This window comes from Phanerochaete carnosa, assembly GCF_000300595.1.
Source record: "Phanerochaete carnosa HHB-10118-sp unplaced genomic scaffold PHACAscaffold_4, whole genome shotgun sequence".
Taxonomy (NCBI): domain Eukaryota; kingdom Fungi; phylum Basidiomycota; class Agaricomycetes; order Polyporales; family Phanerochaetaceae; genus Phanerochaete; species Phanerochaete carnosa.
The window spans coordinates 612,532-633,629 of record NW_006767631.1 but is presented as its reverse complement, the minus strand read 5'-3'; the positions used below and the strand labels follow the sequence as shown (position 1 = coordinate 633,629).

Sequence of the window (21,098 nt, the reverse complement as noted above, 5' to 3'; positions counted from 1 at the left end):
CTAACGAACTCGCCAGTCAGGTTGCCGTTTTTCATTATACAACCCGTTTCGGTACGCTTACGTAAGCAAGTCCCCACTTCCTCATTCGTCGGAACTTCTTGTGTACCACGGGCTCGAATCGTTTTCAGCGAACAGAGCTGTTTACTGCTCTGTCTCACCTTCGGAGCGATCTACTGCCCACAGCCGGCCAGGTTCACATGCTGTATAGGTGGGCGGGATGTCCTAGACAGTGGCGCATGGGACATCTCAGCTTGCATAATCATATCATAATGACAAGAGTGTGCAGTCTCCAAACGGGATGCTAGGAGCCAGTGTTGTGCCAGTCAGTGACTGGCCAATTACTGAGTCATCCCAGTCACGGTCGATTGACTGACAACTGGTCACTGATGAATCAATGACCGATTTATAGTCAATGACTGGGCGGTTTCACGATCCCGCGATGCCAATGGGTGGCAGGGTCTGTTGGGACCTGGAAAACCGGTCAGTCACGGTCATTTCTGACTCGGCCATCGACCAGTAATTGACCAGAGTGACCAGTCACTGACCGGCACAACACTGCCGGGCTCGGAGTCGTACTTACTGTGGAACGCCGTCGGGCCCTGCCGCCAGTGCTGGATGACGATCTCCGAGACAAACTGGAGGCCGCAGTGCTGGTGATATCGCAACCGTTAACGCCGCTTTGGAGAGAATGTAAATGAATCACCGCTTGACCAAGAAGTTATTCGTGGCGAATTATCACGGTCGCTGCCAGCATGTAGTGCGTGAATAAACCAGGAATAAACGTAGAATCCAGTATCTACCCATACCTCTCGAGTGCTCCTACCGTCCCAACAGCCTGTTCTAGGCATTGATGTGCTATACTTACAGTATCTGAGGTGGACGTTTGCCGGTATACAATAATCGCCCTGTGTACACCCATAGCTAAACGCAGAGGCTTTCAAGGAAAAATCGCCGCTAAAGTCAGGCGCGCACTGTGGCGCAAGCTGCTGCCAATAAGTAGGTAGATAGAAAAGGAGGTGTGAACGACCTTCGTAAAATCCGAGATGACCACCAGCTGAAGGAGGCTAGTCGTAGAGAAGAGAATAAAATGTGGAAAATCACCACCTTCCTGACCGGATGCTTACCTCAGCAACTATCACAGGCCTCTTCGTCGGCAACGTCCGATCAGCACTGTAAACAGCAATAGAGGCGGCAACTGCTCTTGCTGTGAGCTCATCGTGTATGACGACGAGCGCAGCCATGTCGACCTCCACCGATGCCCCGGTTGAAATCCCCAAGCCTGAGCGTCCTACGCCTGGCGCGCGCATGCCGTCGCTGAACCAGTTGGCAGCCCGCATTAACCTCAACCCGCCGGCGACATCCTCGTCCTCCGCGTCACGACCTCGCCTCGCCGCTGCGCTCCTGCGCACCGGCTCCCAGGTATCTCTGTCCTCGAACGCGACATCTGTTGCGGACTCGACTGCTGTAAACGCTCCGAGCACGAGGTCGACGTCTCCCGCCGCCCTCTCGACGTCACCGCCCCACAGCACGTCCCACACTCCAGTCGGTGACAAGGGTGAACCTTTGACGGCGGAGAAGCTCGAGAAGCTAAATGAGGAGGTTCAGCAGGAAGAGGTAGATACGGCTGCGTCAGAGTCCAAGAAGGTCAACTATCCGAGGGGGTACAAGAACATCCCCAGCCTGGACGCCATCACTGCTCGCCTGGCGAAGGCAAGGACTCTCAGTGTCGATGGCACAGCCAAGCCCCCCGAGCCCGAGACGATAGAGGACCCAAAGACACCTGGGTTACGTGTCAAGGCTCCTGAGCATCCCCTCGAACATCCATGGTATGTCGTACACGCTCGTATCTGCACTGCCTCTCATCGCGTGCCAGGATGATTTACCACGATTGCAAGTCCAAGATGCCATTTACGCCTGCAACCGCTCCGGGCGAGAATCCCCTTCCTTCTGCGCACCTTGCTGCGGACACCGACGAATACGAGGCCGGTCTTACAGTGATTGGCGAGTTCGACACTGTTGAGTCCTTCTGCCGGTACTTCAACTGGCTCAAGCCCCCCTCAAAGCTCGAGCGCAATTCGAACTATCACCTCTTCAAATCGGGCATCAAGCCGATGTGGGAGGACGACGCCAACACGAACGGCGGCAAGTGGGTGCTCACGATGAAGAACAATCCGCAGCTGCTTGATCGCTGCTGGGCCTGGCTGGCAATGGCACTCGTTGGCGAGGACCTCGACGAAGGGGACGAGATCTGTGGTGCAGTTGTCAGCTTGCGAAGCAAGGTCGATCGTATACAGCTGTGGACGCGTAGCAAGGACGACGTCGAGAAGATTAATGGTATCGGTAAGAAGATGGTCAAGCTTCTTGATGTTTCGGAGGCGGATGGTATTGGATTGGAGTTCCAGGTATATATCTTCATTTTGCTACCTATCTCGTGCACTGAATACCAGCATCGCACTATAGTACAATACGGAAGATCGTCCTACCCCAAACAAGTTCCTCTCGATCCAGGCACTTCCGCAGACGGCATACCGCAGTTCGTTCCACGTAAAGCCTGGCTTCAGCAGCCCCGTCTCCGCAGCTGGGGAAGGTCCCGGAGCCGCTCCTGCCGCTGCTCCTGGACCGGGCGGTGCCTTTGCCGGCTTCGGCGTGGGAGGTGGAGGTGTACTCGGCGGCAACGGGTGGAGGAGCAAGCGGCCGTGATCTGGAGACGACACGAAACGAAGGGCTGTAATCGCGTGTACCTATAGGGATCTCATGAGCTCAAATAAGTTGTACTATACTCGTCGTGTCTACGGGCTCGGTCTGGATCTACGCATCTCTTGGCGGAAAGATCATACTCTGCGTTTGTTTTGTGATGCGACCTGACTTTTCCTTAGTATCGATAAGTAGTTCAAATGCACGTGCGCGCAGGCGACAGACACTCACCCAAGCTGGCCTTGCCGTCAGAACTGGTCCCAGAAGTCTACAGAACCGTTCCAAGGGCCGCTTATAGGTATGTCCCTATCAACACGCCAGTCGGAGAACCATCCATGACGATAATCTTTGTGGCAAGTGAGCTCTACTTGCAGTTCATTGAGGCTTTCCCTGAACGAAGGGCTCAGGCCCCGCATTGTCATCGCGGGCACCTTCAGTGTATGCAAGGGACAGTCAACGTCGACCCGGTGTCTCACGAACGCGAGCAACGGATGCTCGGGAATGTCTTGGTGCACCGACAAGGTCCGTAGCAAGGGCCAGGCAACGATTCCAGAGGACTCGTGCATGTGCCGCACTGCGTGTAGGAGCTCCAGCAGTTGCGCGCCGAGCAGCTCCAGCTCCTCGAGGTTTGGCAACGTGTTGATAAGTACAGTGGGTGAGTCTGCAGTGGACAGACAGTTACTATCGTCCCACAACGTCTTAAGGGTGGTGCATAGAGGCTTCAGATGACCTGGTAAGGATGCAACGAAAGGGAGGCGAGTGTCCACGGTGATCAGTGTGTGAAGCGCGGGGGACCCGCGCAAGATCTTCACGATAACTCTTGAGGCGATTGCAGTCCACGATTCTGTATAACTGCATAACGCGAGGCACCCGAGTCGGGGTAAAGAGATAGAGGGTAGATTGGCCTCTTCCTGATTGGCCTCTTCTTGATCGAAAAAGTCGGTTAATCGTATGTGCATCAGGGAAAGGCTCGTGAGAGTACGCGAACAGAGTCGCAGGATGCGCATCAGCTCCGCGTTGGAGTATCCGCGACCGCCCAGCTTGAGTTCCGTAAGGTTGCTGAAGACACCTGTCACCGGGGAGCCGGCATACAGATTCAGTAGCTGTATACGAATGAGGTTCGGGGCGAAGAAGCCGATGCTTCGTCCCTGGCAGCGGGACGGGAAGGATAGCGAGTGCGAGAAGGACTCCAGACGTGGAAGAATACGTCCCTCAAGAGATTGAGTCAGATGTGCTGCAACATAGGCCGAGGAGCAGTGCAACGCGCAATTCTTCCATCGATGCGCCTGGGATAGGAGGAGTGTCCAGGTGGAGCGAAATCGCGGCCAAGAGGATTTCTCGACGTCCTCTGGTTCCTCGATATCTTCCATGTTCTCGGTATCTGCAGTATCTTCAGAGATAAGGTCAGGTTCATCATCGCTCTCGATAGATTCGCTTGGGTAGACAAAGAAGATGGAGAGTGCGCGGCCCTTCGAGCGTTCAAGGTAGAGCTCGGCCATCTGTTTATATCGCTCTCCTTGATCCTGCGTGGCATGTATGCAGGTCCAGAGGCTGGGCAAGGAAAGAGCCAGGTGACGCCACCGACGACAGACCTGTGCGAATGCGACGGGCGAGTTGGTGTTGTAGTGGCCTCCATCAGATCTGCAATGCGGGAAATGGTGTTGATACGCCGTGAGTAGGACCTCAACTATGATGTCGTCCGGGAGGACGTTGATAGGCGCAAGTATGGAGAGCCTAGTTTTCAATGCAGCGATGGACGCAGAGAGGCTCTGCAGCTGGGCTTCGAGCTTTGCCTTTTCCAATTACATCTGTACCCATTCTTGCCTCACGGCGTCGGATTCGACGCGTCGTTTCACGCTAAGCATCGTGTTGTAGTGCCTTGAAGGTGCTTGAGTCGTCATATTACAATCTATGAGCTAAGTATCGCGCGCACCGAAGAGATGTAGTGAACCAAACGACAGCTCCAGCTGAGGCTCGGCGCTCAAGATTACAACGACTGATGGAGTAGCGCGGATGGTAGATCTCAACATTTCCACGCTATGCTGTGTTTCAAGCCAAGCGTAGACTTTCGCAACGTTTGTTCCATTTCAAAGCTGGTAGCTACAAAATCAGGACTAGCGACGAGGGCACACTTTACATTATGTACGAGGACAGCAGGTTTCTAGCAGACAGAGATGCAGAAGGAGGGGAGTGAGGCCGTGACAGCAGACGGGAGATGCAGGAGTGAGAGGGGGTGTGCCAAGACTTGGCAAATTGGAGCGAATGAAAAAAGACTTTGTACCACCGAGAAAAACGGGAGAAAATATATAGAGTAAAACCAGCTACAACAGAGTCCACATTTGCTTTATTCTTGTTCGCGGTCTTTGTTTTTCCCCGCCACCAACCACATCAAGGATGTGGAAAGAGCGAAGAGTTCGAAGAGTAGACGTCGTTCAGATGTGCAGCTTGCCGATCATCTTCTCGAGCGAGGACGCGCCAGGGTCGCACTTGTTCGATACTGGGGTTGCCACGCGCACAGGGCGTGGTGACGGCGGGATGATGCGCTCGTTTGAAGCGGAGGCCAAGGGTTGCTGCATAGGCGCATGCGGCGCGTCGACGTCGACAACACGGAGAACGGCCTTGCCCTCGAGGACCTTGCGCACTTTGTCAGTGTCGAGCTTGGAGTTGGCAGGCGATCCTCCGGAGAACGCGTCCCAGAAGGCGGAGCCAAGCTTGCCGAGGAGCGTTTGTGAAGCCATGCCCGCAAGCATAGCCTGCTGTGGCGTTGGTGTGATCTGCTGCTTGGCGGGGACCTGGCCAGGAAGCGTCGTGTGCGTCGTCGCAGGCGATGAGGGCGGCGACGGGTAAGCGCCCGCAGCTGACTTGCCGGATAGCACCGTGGACAGCACGGACGAGTTCTTCGCGAAGTAGTGTGGGCGGAGGTTCGTTGCGAGACCAGTGAGGTGTGGTGACGGGCTCCTGCTGCCGTCCGGGTGCTGTTGGCTTTGCGCAGCGCGGAACTGCGCCTGCTGTTGTGCCATCCGCGTCCAGAGGTGCATGCGGTAGCTGTGCGGACGATAAGAAACAAATAACGAAAATGTCTAAGGATAGCACGTACGCGTCGAGGGTTTTCATCGTGAACGGATTCATCTCGGTGAACGAGTCAAAGGGTGTCATCGGCATCGAGATTTCCATCGTCTTCTCGGGGTACGCCTGGCCGTTGAGCGTCGGATTGATGTTCTCCTGCAGGCCCATGCTGCGCTTAGTAGCAGCGACAGGCTTGCCTGAGAGCACGCTCGAGAGGTCGGGAACGAAAGTGGTGTGCACAGGCGTGATGCCGCCGAGACCGAGGTTGCCGCCCCAGAAATTGCGGCCGGCAAGGCGTGGCGACATTGGAAGATCCTTGTGTAGGTTGGGCGTGAGCATCGGGCTCTTGGGTGCAGGCGACGGTGTTGGCGGCGGGCTCTTGAGGCTGGAACCAGCAAGTACCGCAGCCGCCGATATTTGCGGCAATGGCGCAGGCGGGGGGAGCACAGGGGTGTCTGCGCGGCCCTCGAGGAGCGCCTTCTTGAGCGCGTCAATCTCCTGACGCAGTGCTTTGTTCTCGTTGCTGGTACTGCGCAGCTCCGTTCGGATGGCATCGAGCAGGCGGTCGCGCTCTGCAATGTCACCTTCGAGGGTGGAGATATACTCTGCATTGGCAAGTCAGAAGACATAACGAATCGATGATCGCCAAAAACATGCGCGCTACTGACCCTTTCGCCTCACACGGAAATTCCTTGCACTGATCTTGTTGCGCAACTGCCGCTTCTCCTTGCTAGACATCTTCTTGTACTCCTCAGGTGTCGGTCGCCAATCGTCGGGATCAGTTGTGGTTGTGCTGAGGATGCCGGTAGCAGGCGACTTCTCTTTCTCCGCGACAGGGCCGATTTTCTTGACGACGCCTCCAGATTGAACCGTTCCCTTGCGGGACTTGCCCTTACCGCCAACTTTGAGGGCGGCGAAATCGTCACCGTCAGGTGTCGCGGCAGCTTCCTCTTCTTCGCGCTCCTCCTCCTCATCGCTGAACTCGCTTCGGGAGGATGTGGCGGGTGTCTCAACGAGCTGAGGGTCGATTGTGCCGGGGGAGTCGCTGGAGCTTTCAGAGCTGCTTTCCTCAAATATAGGAGGGAAGCCACTCAGGAAGCCATGCGATGTCGTGGACATGGGCGCTATGGTTTGAGGCTCGAGCTTGGTGAAGTCGTCCTCGAGATACGAGTCAGTGAAAAACTGGCTGTCGGGGTTGAATGCCATTTCAAACGCGGTTGGGGGCGTCGGTGGGAGCGCGACAAATGATTGCGAAGGGGAGTTCGAGGATGAGCGAGAAGAGGAGGTACCTGGCCCGGTAGACGGCCCAGCGAACATGTCGAAGTTGAAGAAGTCTTCAAAATTGGAGGGTTGAGCGAAGTCAGCCATCATGGCTACACAAGTGGTGGTAGTATAGGTCGAAAATTAGACGGAAAAGTGGAGGAAAGCGGCGTCGAGGTGGTGGAAGTGGTGGAGAGAGGCAAAGAGTTTTAGCGCCCTGTGCCGCAGCGCAACGTGCACTTTCGGCCGCTTTCGTACGCCTTCCGATGCTGACTATGCGGGCGATAAAACGTCCCTATCGAAACAGATTGCTCGCTTTTATCCTTGACGACGTTGCCAACGCTCTGGACCTGCGTAGAGAGCGCGGAAAAGCGTTGGGTTCAGTCCCGACGTTCACGGCCGTCCTAATGCAAAGTTACCATATATGGCAATGTTTACGTCGCAGAAGTCCACTGCATATCAGCAACCTCGCTTTCGTGCCCCTGCAGACATTTCTAGCAAGGCCTTAAGGCTGCTCGCTTCAAGCTTGCAGAATCTTCGCTCGTTTACTCGAGGTCCTCTGCTGGCCGTACGACCCGGAGCGTAGCGAGGGGCGATGCGCTCAACCTTTCCGTCGAATGACCGGTGCACGTCGCGTAAGCAAACAATTTCCGCATTTTGATTGAGTCGCTGGAGTAGCCCGCCACGTTTCACGGGCTAGGGCCATGTATATCGTTTACTCATCCCTAAATTTGCTCAAATGAATGCGCTGTACATTCCATAGCGTCACCCAAGCACTCGGCGGGCATCGAGACCACCCAAAACTTGCATAGCGTTGTGTTTACATTGGATAGGATATGATAGTCGGAGCTTCCGGGTACAATAAGCCACAAAAGCCGTTCCAAAGCCTTAGAGTCCCCACCCAATCACCTCGAACACGACTGGCATCACACCAGACGACAGGATGCCAATCCCGCAATACACGAACACCTTCGTGAGCACTGCGAAGATGATGAGCCTTTAGCTGTGAGGTGGAGAAAGCGGGGCCACTCACCATCCGCATCATAATGCTTCACTTCGACGTCCTTCCCACCAAGCTCTTCCAAACCGAGCCCTATCTCCTCACGTCCGGACGTAGTCACCTTCTCCGCCTTACCGCCCCGTCCTGCACGCAGTTTCAGCCCTTGCTTGTTGCTCTTGCCCGCTGCAGGCGCGGTGCTCACGCCATCCACCTCGAGTTCGAGCATGCTTGGCAGGTCGAGAACGGACGGAATAGGGTGCAGGCCCTTCTCTGATGGCACGCGTTGGTAGTCCGTTGCAGGCGTGTAGAAGCGGCGGTGCGGGAGAGTCATGAGTTGTCCCAGGAACCGGAACGTCGGCGGCAGGGTCCGGTGCAGCAAGAACTTCGCAAACATGCGCCACGCGAAGATGGCCAAGATGCCTGAAGCGCGCGTTACAAGTCAGTCGTTGCTTTGTTGGATGGACGCGGGAGGCAGACGCACCAATGACCGTCTTTGTGACGGCTATGGACCACCAGGCCCACATCTCGGATGGCGTACCAGTAATCTTGCCAGGCATGCTGTGCACGAAGAAACCCTTGTCAAAGCCGTAATTTGCCGTGTACCACTGCGTCAGGAACTCGCCCATAACGACGGCCATAAATGCGATCGCGTCCTCGAAGCATGGACAATCTTCCACAGGTTCAGGGTGGCGGTGGACAAGGAACAGGCCTGTAGAGATGACGACAACGGGGACTACGAATGGTCAGAATTAATTAATTTGTGTTGCCACATGATAGCTCACCAGACCAGCCGGGGGTTCGCAACCACTCGTTGAGTATATCGCCAATAAGTGCATACAACCCCCAAATTGCACTCCCAAGAAAGACACCGAATGCACAGTCGGCGAAGCTGTGCATCCCGGTGTACAGCCGGCCATACACAATAGAAAAGCAGTAGATCACCAGAAGGATGACGGACATAACATAGACTGTGGTCGAAATCATAGCCTGGGGTAAGGTGTCCTCAACGACGTGCGTTGTACTGAGCGTGAGTGGGTTCGAAGGGGAAACTGGAGGCGACAGTACAGCTGCTGGCGTCTTATAGAGGCGATGGACAATTGCGAAGAAAAACAGCGCGATGGACACACTGTTCGTTGAGTGCGTCGAAGGAAAGCCATATTCCAAGTGGTGTGTGCTGATAGCTACGGCGGTGACGTGTGAGCGATGAACATACATGTCATAGTAAATGGTCCATACTGATCCTGGTCACCGGCGGAGCGAAAGGCCTCGGAGAACACATCAGATCCTTTATGACTGAGGAGGCATAAACCCCGAGCGCGAGCACAAATATGAGGCTACGGAGGACTTGTCAGGGAAGTCAGTTGGGCTCAATGATATCATGTACATACCCATGCGCAATGTCCCCGTATCCAAAGAACATGAGACTCGGCAGCATAGTCATGAAGAATGTATGTGTGCCCAGCGTTGAGGTGTTCACGAAATACATGTCAAAGAACGGCGTGCGAACACGCTCCTGTCCCAAGGCAATGAGCTCACCCCAGAGAACTTGGGCTTGACAGACCGCACCTGCATAGCCGCGATGACCTTGGACTCCCAGACGAGACTACGAACGAGCCTTTTCCTGAGAGCGACTCTCCACCAGCTCAGGGTACGCTCGTATACTTCATCCGGTGCAATGCCGATACTACCGGGGGCGACCTCAACGTCTTCACCAGCGGCGTGCTCGCCCTTCTCGTCCCATATTTTCGCGAGTCCGGCAGGTCTGACCGCGACGGGTATCTCAGGTGTAGTTTCAGTCTCATACGCTTCCTCAGAAGAGCCCGAGGAGTTGGTGGACGATGTGCGGGGGTGCGGAAACACGCCTCTGCGCGAGTCTGGATTCATCATGAAGGATGCAAGTGGGGTCGTAAGTTTCCTAGGTCGGTGTGCTAGAGCCGGGATTAAAGGGTCATGTACAAGTAGGGAGAGAGAGATGGTGGGAAGAATGAGAGATGGAACAGGCGTCTCGCGAGTCGCCGACCCAGGCCCGCGTCCCGCCGAACTATCCTACATCGCACTGCAAGTTTCATATCATGATACATAGGGCTACTGGTGATATATCACATCGCGGTGTTTGGGCAACATTGGGGGCATCAGATGCCCACCAACTTGAAGTCAAACGGCGCACTCTCATGCGGACGAGAATACTAGAGTTGCTGGGAGCTTCTAATTGAACCTGTGCATACATTACATCACCACATGATACTATCTACGACAGCATGACACATGTCTACAAGGATACAAGGATGGAGCAAACTTTGCACAAGAAGGTTCGTATCTGTAGAGATGTAGGTCAGCGAAAGAAGTTGCTTCAATAGATGATGGCAATCTCGGAGCCTCAGAGAACATATGTTGTCCTTCATCAAGTTTCGGACATATGCTTGTAGATGATTTCGATACATCACAGGTGACAGGGCAAAACGAAAGGAAAAGAGCACTTACAAAAACGCATGAAGCCAAACGGATGAAGCCCAGTACCCACCATGACTATGAGAAGACCGTCAGCGCACTGATAGAGCACTTTGCAGTGGTAGGAGGGCCCTCAGTGGGTGGTGAATGCTAGCTCATGATCAGGGTCCATGAACAGAGTCACAAAGGACTCGTCGTCCGCTAGAAATCGTTGTCTTAAGGCGGTATAGCTGGAGCTGGGACACGACCAAGGCGTGAGATACCTACCAGGACGGCGTAGCCCGGCATCTTTGCAAGTAGGAAAAATCTGAAGAAGAGCTCGTCAGAATTGTCTCGATTGTTGGACAGAAGAGTGGAGGCTCCGTTGGTGATGCATGTTAGGTGAGTAAGGGCTCATGGTGTGTCGCCAACTCGAATGTTTATGGATAAACTATCTTCATCGCCAACCACAATGTGAACAAATACTCGCCTAGTCTTGAGACATTTTCATCTGGACAGAAAAAATGAGAAAACGGCGCCGAGCGCGACAGCGGCAAATCCACGAGAAGAATGCGAGCGCTAGGATATAAGAGTGTTTGCGGAGTTTAAATTTATTAGCGGAGTTGCTGGGGCTGTATAGCACGCGCTTAAAGCTCTCGTCACCGTGAAACTTCCCGTCGTCTTCGCTTGTCCTCGATATCGTGAAGGTGCTCATCGGTGAGTTTGCTTCTACTGTGAAGGAGAGATATCAGTCTCTGCGTGTGATGAATCTTTCAATCAGTTCTGCTTCCGAACGAGAGGGAAACCTCCTTGTGGACAGCTTTTATACCAAAACTCTCAATCCTGACCTTCATTTGCATCGAAAATTTCTCCCAACACCTGTGCTAACTTGTTCTTCTTCTTCAGACGTGTTATGATTTCCTAGATTGATTGTGGTTAGACTAGCGGCTGGTCTACTCGGTAGTAGGGCGTGGCGTACTGGACAGGAAAGTGGATCTTTAAAGGAGGTGGGTGTCCCGTATGCCAAGTCTTTAAGAAGATGAAAATAAGTTCATCCATTCGTTGAATGTCTTGCGAAGCGTCCCGTATTGTCCTGTCGTCGCTCGCGGCGACTGTGTCTGTATCCACCGTCTTGGTGTACATGGGCCTGGATGATATGGGAATTTTGCGATGCAGGAAACAAGAAAACACTGGCTTCTCTGATGCATCACCTCACTCATGATACCATCGCTCATGCTCATTGGATTTTCGTAGGTTTTGTTCCACCAGCTCACGTAACGGAATACATATCGTCGCGTAGATGTGCACCTTACTTGCAATACAGACGTGTCACAATCCTTTTAGGCGTGTGAAGCTATCCTGAATCCGGTCTCATGCCTCACTCGTCGCTATTGGGAAATGAGGCTATTGTTGTAGTGAGGCTGCAAGATCCTCTTGCGGTAAGGCTTCAAGCTTCAAGATCGGCGGCCGGATACTGCGGATAACAACAGCACACGCGATCATTGGTCAGACAGGAGAAGACACCGCTCTTTCCGTTGACCGGAGTGGCGCGGCGCCCGCAACATTGCCTCCGCGCATTTGCTATGAGGTAAGGTTTGCGCTAACCTTCGAGGCTGTTCACCCTACCGCGCGCAGACGCATGCTGGCGCCGAACGATCGTATAAGAGCTCAGAGGCCGTGGTGCTGCTAGACACTTAACTTACAACCTCCTGCCATCATTTCGCTGCACGCTATGGCCGACTCAAAGAAAAATCCTTCAGAGCAGAAGACCTTCAGGATGGAGTACAACCTAGAGGACGTACCTCCTGCGTACGGACTGGAGCAGAATTCAACCTCAAGCAACCCTTTCCATGCAGCTCCGTCAGACCGTGGCCTCGAAGGCGAGACTTCTGGAGCGAGACGAGGCCCGTACATGCCGCCTGCCGGGCCATCCGAGTCATACACGGACATGGCGCGCCCTGGATACGGATACGATAAGCAGCCATCGTACTACGAAGATCAAGGGGGATCAGGTTCCAGGGGCGTATCTCCTTTACCTCCGTCACCGTATACGACAGCGCTGGGCCCATCGTACGCACACGGCCAGTCGCCGTACGACGCATCTGGCCCATCTCGCGGGTATCCCTCTTCACCCGCGTCGGGCTTTGGCTTGGGAGGATCTGGTGGTGGGCGTATGGGCATGCTAGGTGGAAGTAGACTTGGTGGCCGCATGAATAGATTCGGCAGCGGAGGCATGGGTACAAGCATGGGTGATAGCATGGGAGCGGGCATGGGCGGAGGCTCAGGCGGGGGCATGGGCAGACTTGGCGGCCGGCGCACGGGTAAGGGCAGAGTCGGAATCATCGGTATGCTCGTGAACGCCGCCACCAACGACAGCTCGCGCGACATGGCACAGTACCCGCCGCCTCCGTCCTTCTCGCGCTCGCCGCAGCCGCAGTTCCCGTACTCCCCCTTTCCACCACTCGTCGCGGTCAGCGTCGACAAGTCCCTCGACCACGGCTTCCCACTCGTCCCGCCGCCGAGCCACCTCCAGCCGCACCCATTCATGGCGCACGATATCAACGAAGACGATTGGACGTCCTTCCTCAGTCATATCCGCCAAATCGGTGCCGTATCACCTTCTGGCTCGCCTGGGCAGGCTAATACTGGTATTCTTGGTGTGTGCTGGCATCGATATCTTTCCGACGTATACTAATTTTGTGTGGTTTTGGTAGGCACGCTCGTCTCCAAGGGCATCGATACTGCTTTCAAGGGCGACAAAAGCGGAACGGTAGCCCAGGTCATTGAGCAGTGGAACACAGTGCGTGCACAACTACCACATATACCTCTGTAATGGTCACTGACGTGATTTGTCATATTTAGTACTTCTTCCACCCTCGCTTGACGGAAATCAACCTCGTTCATGGACACCGTGTCTACACCAACTCTGGCCAGCTGCCGCCTGACATTCGCAGCGAGGGCTATTCACGCTCGAGAGATGAAGACTCCAGCGATGATTCTGATTCAAGCTCAGAGGACGACAATCGCGGTGGTTCTTGGATGAGCGACAGGAGAGAACAGAAGTCGGCAAAGAAGCAGGCTAAGAGGGACAGGAAAGACGAGAAGCGGGCAACGAAGAGGGACCGTCGGGATAACAAGAGAAACGGTCGGGACACTAAAGATGAACCGTGGAAGCTGGTCGTTGCCTATAGGCCGCTCGCTGCGATGTGATTCTTGCCTGCTCTTCAATTTCATAGGGATATGTATATATCTATGTACACAGCAAACTAGTGCCAATGCATCAGGCGGTCTGCGCAGATCGTAGGTGCGCTTCTTCGTATTACAAGTTGCTCTCGTCGAAATTTCACCTTGAATGGGTTACAGAGAATAGTTGAGGTATCTTGATACTCGTATATGTTTACTAAAATAACACTTGCTCAGGCCGTCTTTATACTTTCGCTATGCTGAGCGCAAAGCATCGTGCAGAGTTTGAAGCTCTGAACGAGTAGCTGAAGCAGAGAGCAGAAAATGAGCAGCTCGAACGCAAAGTGAACGTCTGAACACCAAGCACGGATCTGAGAGTTCGAAGCGTTCATACTGTCCACAAAAGCTAGCCTCACGATGCTGGCCCTCATAAACACTCCCGGACGATGTCATGGTTGACGTTCTCCAGGCGGCCCACCCCCACCACCCGCATCGCAGGGTCGACGACGGCATGTACAATACCAAATCTCTTATTGCATTCAGCCAAGTGTGCCGCCGCTGGAGATGCCTCGCACTCGGGGTTCCCGCCCTGTAGACATGCATTCACGCCGCAACAGTCAAAACGGCATGTAGAAACGGTCAAGCTCTACATTGAACGCTCCAGGAACCGAACGCGCTCTGTGTCATCGTCTGCAATGTTGAGCTCGTAGAGAACATCTGTGCCTTCAATGCGACGTGGACCGAATTCCGTGTCACGGTCTTACCCCGGTTTCTGTCGAATTGAAAGGTGCTCTCGGCCCATTTCTATCATCCACCATCTCGTAACGGTGAGAACCAGAGTTCCTGTCGCTGCATAATTCCTACTACTCACAAAAATACGTGCAACGAACGTATGGCTTGCCGATTGTATCCCTGCGTAAAAGGTATAGGTAGCTACAAACATGTAAATCTAACTGCCACGCCCGAGGAGTGAATCTGGAGTACTCGAGTGGCGCTTGTTCTTTACGGTGTTGTATCGATATCGAAAGCGAGCCAACCAGCGATTAAGCGATCGCAAGTCTGTCACAGCCTTTCGGTACTGAGCTCCACAGCCTCGGTTGTGGCTCTGAGGATCACAAGCCTGGCGACATCCGCGAGCCGCAGCAGTGCGAATATCGCGTCAAAGGCATGACGGTTCGGGCGCCGGACATAGCGCATATATACATCAGCGCAGGAAACCGCTGCCCAGCACAAACTCAGCTGATCCTACGATGTCCTCCTACAAACATGTTTACCCTGAAGACGCACCTCCGCCTCCGTACACCGCGGATGGACGACAGAGCGCACCAACAACATACCCAGCGCAGCCCTCGCCTGCTCAGCCTACTACGTCCCCTGCCGGTAGCTCTGGCAGTTCTGGCATAGGCGGCCTCTTGAAGGGTCTCACAGGCCAGAGCCCGTCTGATCTCTTAAACCCGCCGCCTCCGTCATTTTCACGTCCTCCGCGGAGAGAGCTTCCGTATACGCCTTTCCCCCCGATGACCGCGATGGGCCTCGGTACGACGCTTGACAAAGGGTTTTCTGCTATACCACCCGACGCTGGAGTGCGTCCGCATCCGTTTGCGACACACGACGTATGCGAGGAAGACTGGACGCGGTTCGTGGGTGACCTCCGGAAAGCGGGCAAGCTCTCGCCGATGAACAGGATCGTCGCCGGCGTCGCACCTATGGCAATGGGCATCGGCCTTGCAGGTGGGCGCCCACTGTCGTCTGCATCTTCGTAAAGCCTAACCTAGACGCACTGAAAGGGTTCTTCGTCTCGAGAGCGATAGAAGGCCGCATGAAGGGAAGAACGAGTGCTCCAGCCACACAGATCGTGGACCACTGGAACAATGTACGTCGGCCGCGCTGTCTAAGCTTTTGCATCTAAGCACGTTTTACAGTACTTCTTCTGGCCGCGCGGGATGGAGGTGGACCTCATCCATGGGCAACGTGTCTACACCGAGCGTGACAGCATTCCCCCGGATATGGCCCGGGTAGGGTACATGCCCAGCGCGGCCAATGACTCTTCTGGCTCAAACTCGGAGGATGAGGACCGTCTTCATGGCGCCCAACCTGGCGCCATCACCGGTCGCAGAGCAGGGAGGCGAGCGAGGAGGGAGGAGCGGCGAAGCCAGAGACAAGAGCGTCACCAGACGAGGAGAGATGAACGCAGTGCCAGGCAAGAGCTTTGGAAGCTGCTTATCACGTATAGGCCGCCTGCGTGACTGTCCTTGAGTTCCGTGGAATAACTTTTCTGGTCAACATACCGCGGCTCCTGACCAAAACACTATCAAGTTGTATACATATACCCATACGCTTGGCCTACATGACCCGAGCTATCTCCATTGTCCATCATTAGTCGATAATCTTGTGTAAATAATTGCGGACATACGCGATGAAGTCGTAGCTAGAGCTAGTCCCAGAACTGTAATGATTCGTCGCATAGTAAAACATTAGGAGCATGTGTGTCTTGGTTCCAGCCATCATTCGGCTAATCGTCCGCGAGGCCGTCTATGACTCCGTGCAAGCGACGAGCTCGACGGGATATGTTGTACGAACTTGGCCTAGACCTCAAGCTCACCATGCACAGTGAATGGCTAACTATCGCCTGACCGAAGCACCAGTCGCTGAGTTCGCCCGCGCACCTTCGCATGCCCGAGTTCACCCTACTCCGTCTTTGAAGACTCGTAGAGGTCGAAGATAGTGTGCAGGATATCGAACACATCAGAACAGGCGAGCTCGAGCCCTTTCAAGTCGGGACGATACTAGTTTTTTCCTGGCACCTCTTGCGACAATGAACCGTACTATAGAGTGCACGCTGAAGCGTGGAATACGACGTCTGCGTTCCAGTGTCGAGGGGCGGCGCTCTGCAGAAGATGTGTGAAATGACCGTACAAGACGGATAAAATTCATGGTACGAGCGCGAGAAATTGGGCGTGGAATGCAGACTGTAGACAGAGATGTCCCGCCAATGGAAATTGCGCTGAGATCCACGACCTTTAGTGTCAGCCGAATTAGTGAAGACGCTTGCTGTGGCACTTGCAAGAGCTAGCTGGGGATGTGGTAAGCTTCAGCGCCGTGTGCCTGCGGAAGGCATCAGCTTCTGGCATGAAGCTGTTGTAATTGATCGCACGATCATTGGTCGGACCCCAGGAAAGGACACCGCCCTCCCGTTACCGAAGTGGGCGCGGAAGCGATACCTGGTTCTGCCCGTCAACGCGACATTGCCTCCGCCCATTTGCTATGAAGGTAGAGTTCTCGCTAGTCTTCGAGGCTATGCTATCCATCTGATCCATAATATTGCGCAGATGTACACCACTGGCAGCGCCCAGCGATTGCATAAGAGCTCAGAGGCCGTGATGCTGCTAGGCACAAACTCAACGACCACCTCACCGTCGTGTCGTTGCACACCATGGCCGACTCCAAGGAGCACTCTTTAGACGGGAAGACCCACCGGATGGAGTATAACTCAGAAGATGTACCTCCTGCGTACGAGTGGGAGGAGAAATCACCTTCAGGCAACCCTTTTCGGGCATCTGCGTCCGAGTCAGACCATGGCCTTGAAGGCGTGACTTCGGGAGCGAAGCGAAGCGCACACATGCCGCCTGCTGGGATGCCACCGCCATTCCCGTCCGAAACGTACGCGGACATATCGCACTCTGGGTACAGACACGATAAGCAGCCACTGTACTACGGGAATCAAGAAGGACTAGGTTCCAGGGGCGTGTCTCCCCTTCCTCCGTCACCCAATCCTTATGCAGCAGCGCCGGGCCCGTCGTGCACGTACGGTCAGCCGCCGTACGAGGCATCTGGCCCATCCCGCGGGTACCCCTCTTCGCCCGCGCCGGGCTTTGGCCCTGGAGGATCTGGTGCTGGTCGCGTGGGCGGATTCGGCGGCGGAGGCATGGGCGGTAGCATGGGCAGAGGCATGGGCGGATTCGGCGGTGGGCCTGCGGGTGGGGGCAGAGTCGGAATCATCGGTATGCTCGTGAACGCCGTCACCAGCGACAGCTCGCGCGACATGGCACAGCACCCACCGCCTCCGTCCTTCTCACGCTCGCCGCAGCCGCAGTTCCCGTACTCTCCCTTCCCACCACTCGTCGCGGCTAGCGTCGACAAGTCCCTCGACCACGGATTCCCGCTCGTCCCGCCGCCGAGCCACCTCCAGCCGCACCCATTCATGGCGCACGACGTTAACGAAGACGACTGGACGTCCTTCCTGGGCCATATCCGCCAAATCGGTGCCGTATCACCTTCTGGCTCGTCCGGGCAGGCTAATGTTGGTCTTCTTGGTGTGTATTGGCATCGTCAACTTTCCGATGTATGCTAATTTGCATGATTTTCGATAGGTATGCTTGTCTCCAAGGGCATCGATGCTGCTTTCAAGGGCGACACTAGCGGGACGGTCGCCCAGGTCATCGAGCAGTGGAACACGGTACGCATACACCCACCGTCTGTTTCTATAATGGTTGCTGATGTGATCTGCCGTGTTCAGTACTTTTTCCACCCTCGCTTGATGGAAGTCAACCTCGTCCGCGGACGCCGTGTTTATACCAACTCTGGCCAGCTGCCGCCTGACATTCGTACCGAGGGCTATTCACGCTCGAGAGATGAAGACTCCAGCGATGATTCTGATTCAAGCTCGGAAGATGACAAGCGCGGTGGTTCTTGGAGAGAACAGAAGCGGGCGGAGAAGCAGGCTAGGAAGGCGGAAAAGCGAGCTAGGAGGGAACAGAAGCGTGCAATGAAGAGGGAGCGGCGAGATAATAAGAGGAATAACCAGGGCGCTAGAGGTGACCCATGGAAGCTGGTCATCACCTTTAGGCCGCCCGCTATGATGTGATCTCTTCCTGTTCTTCCATTTTGTTGGGACGTGTCTATGTTCATTCACGCAGCAAATTGTCGTATCCAACTGGGTGGGTATTGCATAGGCTCGCGACCAATCTGCTCTGTGGTCGGCGGGACACGTACCGAGGGTGGGAAAGTGGTCAATTACGACTTCGGCACACTAGAGTGATCATGTTAACTTTGGCTAGGGCGACCGGTTTTGAGCCTAAGTATTGATGTATATGATGTTGTGAATCGTCCGTAGATTCCGCGAAGGAATTAGATGGACATTCAGCTGAATGCATGGTGAATATCTCCGGCGTTGCGTTGGACATCTTGAATGATGCAAGCTTCAACCGCCGGCATCACGTTGGCGGGGACAAGCGCTCAGTTGCTCCCGCCGTCAAGTGTACGCAGATCGTAATCTTGTGCGCTTCCTCATCTTGCCACTCTCTTGCCGCAGGAATTCTACCCTCGAATGGGCTACAGTGAGTGACTCAAGTATTTTGATGCTCGTATATGTTTATTAAACAATTGGATAATTCAGAAATCTGATATTGTCTTTTGCGATGTTGAGTCCACAGGACCACAAAGCGTCGCGAAGAACGTAAAACATTAAGCGGCAGTGTAAAAAGAGCAGCTCAGGTGCGAGAATGCGAGGCGTTACACATGCGTACGAGGGCACACTGTTTACTAAAGCACGCCTCGCGATTATAGCCCCATGAACATGCTTCCGGACGATGTCGTGGTCGATATGCTCCGGGCATCATTTCTCCACCACTTTCCGCATTGCAGGACCGACAATGGTCTCAACAGCGCCAACTTACCTACTTCATTCTGATCCTTCGTTGGAATTCTCTTGCACTCGGGATGTTTACCTTGTGGGCATGCGTCCACATTCCGCCACAGCGGTCCAAGGGATGCGCCGGGATGGTTAAGCTCCAGACCGGGTGCTCTCTGTGTCTTCCAAGTTTGTTTGCAATGTCGAATCCGCCGGGAACTTCTGCGCCTTCAACATGACACGAACAAACTCTGTGTTGCTGCCTAGTCTCGTTTTCCACCGAGCTGACGGCTGCTCTTAGTCCATTCGCATAGGTGAACCGCTGAATCGTCTACAGAACTTCTGTGCGTCCGCAATTCTCTATGTTCTTCTGTAAATGCACCCTTCCCTCTGGCGTAATTTGCGCGTCAGCTTTCCCATAATTGTTACTGCCTAGCATGGGCGTCCTGTTCTTCACTCACGGCTTCAAGAGAGTGGATCTCATCAACGCCCATACCTTCATACCGGAATCTGACGCCTTCTGCCGACTTACAGAGCTGAAGCTTGCCACATGCGCAGACATCTCGGAGCCGGTACAAATGCTACAGCAGCCGTTATCACTTGCCGGCTTGACGCTAATTGCTGTGAATTTACATCATCACGGCCCCAGTGCCATCGACCAGATACTTCTACCCCCAATCTGCCTCCCACGCCTCCACCTTCTTGCGCCCGTGGACAGCCACGAATTCAATCCGGTTGACTCGGTTATCTCATGTATATCACATGAATTTTCATCCCTCGAAACGCACGTTATCTCTGATGCAGACGTCGTGCTCCATGAGCCTCGAGATGGCCGGGCAGTAACAAGCCAACTTCGACCTCTACCAATCCTTGAAGATTGTCGTCTGGCAGCTGATCTTACCCAGACACCTCAAGGACGACTCGAGTCCGAGCCGGGGGAATTGTTGGCCGCGCTGTGCACGCACACCTACTCAGGCCATGCCCGCGGTGATATTGTTGCATTCGGCGTAGACATGCCACCCGTAGATGAGGTCCACCTCCGTCCCGCATGGCTAAAATGAATAACGTATCACGCATTTACATAAAATGAACGCAAAGAAGGTTCGGTTCGAGGACGAACGTAGTGAGAATGATCTTCTGCGTAGTTCAAGTTGGTGCGCTCTTCCCCCTCATCATGTGGTGCTCTATTGCCCTTGACAGAATTATCGTATCGCAATCAGAAAACAACCGAGCACGTAGTACTGAGACGATGACAGGTTACCGCGCACCGTTCAACTGTCATCGCACGGTGCTGGAATTCAAGATAGGGGGACATGAAGAATGCTGTTTCGGAATTTGTAGAACTCTCTTCTCCGGAGCACAAAAAGTGACGTCTGGACGTGACAAGTCTCCGTGATGGATATGCAGACACAGCTTCGATGCGCTGAGGCTTGTCTTCAAAGTTGATAGAACTTCTGTTTTCTCGTCTTCTTGCATCGCCATCTCGTAACGATAAGGACCAGAGCCCATGTCCAACGACTACACAGCCTAGCTTGTCCCACCGCTAAAAAAATTCATGCAGTGTATCTATGACTCGCTATTCTCGTCTTTGTGGTAAATGCATGGAATAGCAGACACATAATACATGATCGACCGTTACGTCCGATATGAAGAGATGAGCCAGCACCGAGTGGCGCTGATGCATTCTTCACGGCCTTGTACGCCATGCATTGGAAGCGAGCCGACAAGCATCGCAGGTCCTCCACAGCCCTTCGGTGCCGAGCTACACAGCCTTGGTTGTGACTCGGAAAACTACAAGCCTAGCGACATCGGCAAGCCGCAGCAGTGCGAATGCCGCGC

The 21,098-nt window shown here is 54.4% G+C and overlaps 6 protein-coding genes across 6 annotated transcripts; 4 read left to right on the top strand and 2 right to left on the bottom strand.

Moving 5' to 3' along the window:
- The first annotated feature begins 1,154 nt into the window (after window positions 1-1,154).
- On the top strand, window positions 1,155-3,391 carry PHACADRAFT_253481 (uncharacterized protein). The gene is made up of 4 exons (XM_007394180.1): window positions 1,155-1,826; window positions 1,874-2,402; window positions 2,461-2,865; window positions 2,926-3,391. Exons 1-3 carry the CDS (start codon window positions 1,240-1,242, stop codon window positions 2,698-2,700), a joined length of 1,356 nt encoding a protein of 451 aa, XP_007394242.1. The 5' UTR covers window positions 1,155-1,239; the 3' UTR covers window positions 2,701-2,865; window positions 2,926-3,391.
- A 1,372-nt stretch (window positions 3,392-4,763) lies between these two features.
- PHACADRAFT_253478 (uncharacterized protein) lies at window positions 4,764-7,187 on the bottom strand. The gene is made up of 3 exons (XM_007394179.1): window positions 6,429-7,187; window positions 5,792-6,365; window positions 4,764-5,739 (listed from the first exon to the last, which is right to left on the bottom strand). The coding sequence occupies exons 1-3, from the start codon at window positions 7,126-7,128 to the stop codon at window positions 5,127-5,129; spliced, it is 1,887 nt and encodes a 628-aa protein (XP_007394241.1). The 5' UTR covers window positions 7,129-7,187; the 3' UTR covers window positions 4,764-5,126.
- Window positions 7,188-7,817: 630 nt separating this feature from the next.
- Window positions 7,818-9,931, bottom strand: PHACADRAFT_253476 (uncharacterized protein). The gene is made up of 7 exons (XM_007394178.1): window positions 9,587-9,931; window positions 9,409-9,533; window positions 9,257-9,354; window positions 8,803-9,201; window positions 8,502-8,753; window positions 8,054-8,440; window positions 7,818-8,000 (listed from the first exon to the last, which is right to left on the bottom strand). The coding sequence occupies exons 1-7, from the start codon at window positions 9,902-9,904 to the stop codon at window positions 7,909-7,911; spliced, it is 1,671 nt and encodes a 556-aa protein (XP_007394240.1). The 5' UTR covers window positions 9,905-9,931; the 3' UTR covers window positions 7,818-7,908.
- A 2,262-nt stretch (window positions 9,932-12,193) lies between these two features.
- PHACADRAFT_253474 (uncharacterized protein) lies at window positions 12,194-13,738 on the top strand. The gene is made up of 3 exons (XM_007394177.1): window positions 12,194-13,104; window positions 13,162-13,247; window positions 13,310-13,738. The coding sequence occupies exons 1-3, from the start codon at window positions 12,225-12,227 to the stop codon at window positions 13,655-13,657; spliced, it is 1,314 nt and encodes a 437-aa protein (XP_007394239.1). The 5' UTR covers window positions 12,194-12,224; the 3' UTR covers window positions 13,658-13,738.
- A 1,160-nt stretch (window positions 13,739-14,898) lies between these two features.
- PHACADRAFT_253472 (uncharacterized protein) lies at window positions 14,899-16,093 on the top strand. Its single transcript, XM_007394176.1, has 3 exons — window positions 14,899-15,361; window positions 15,418-15,503; window positions 15,553-16,093. The coding sequence occupies exons 1-3, from the start codon at window positions 15,157-15,159 to the stop codon at window positions 15,874-15,876; spliced, it is 615 nt and encodes a 204-aa protein (XP_007394238.1). The 5' UTR covers window positions 14,899-15,156; the 3' UTR covers window positions 15,877-16,093.
- Window positions 16,094-16,919: 826 nt separating this feature from the next.
- On the top strand, window positions 16,920-18,796 carry PHACADRAFT_183084 (uncharacterized protein). The gene is made up of 3 exons (XM_007394175.1): window positions 16,920-17,943; window positions 18,001-18,086; window positions 18,147-18,796. The coding sequence occupies exons 1-3, from the start codon at window positions 17,064-17,066 to the stop codon at window positions 18,492-18,494; spliced, it is 1,314 nt and encodes a 437-aa protein (XP_007394237.1). The 5' UTR covers window positions 16,920-17,063; the 3' UTR covers window positions 18,495-18,796.
- The last annotated feature ends 2,302 nt before the right edge of the window (window positions 18,797-21,098 follow it).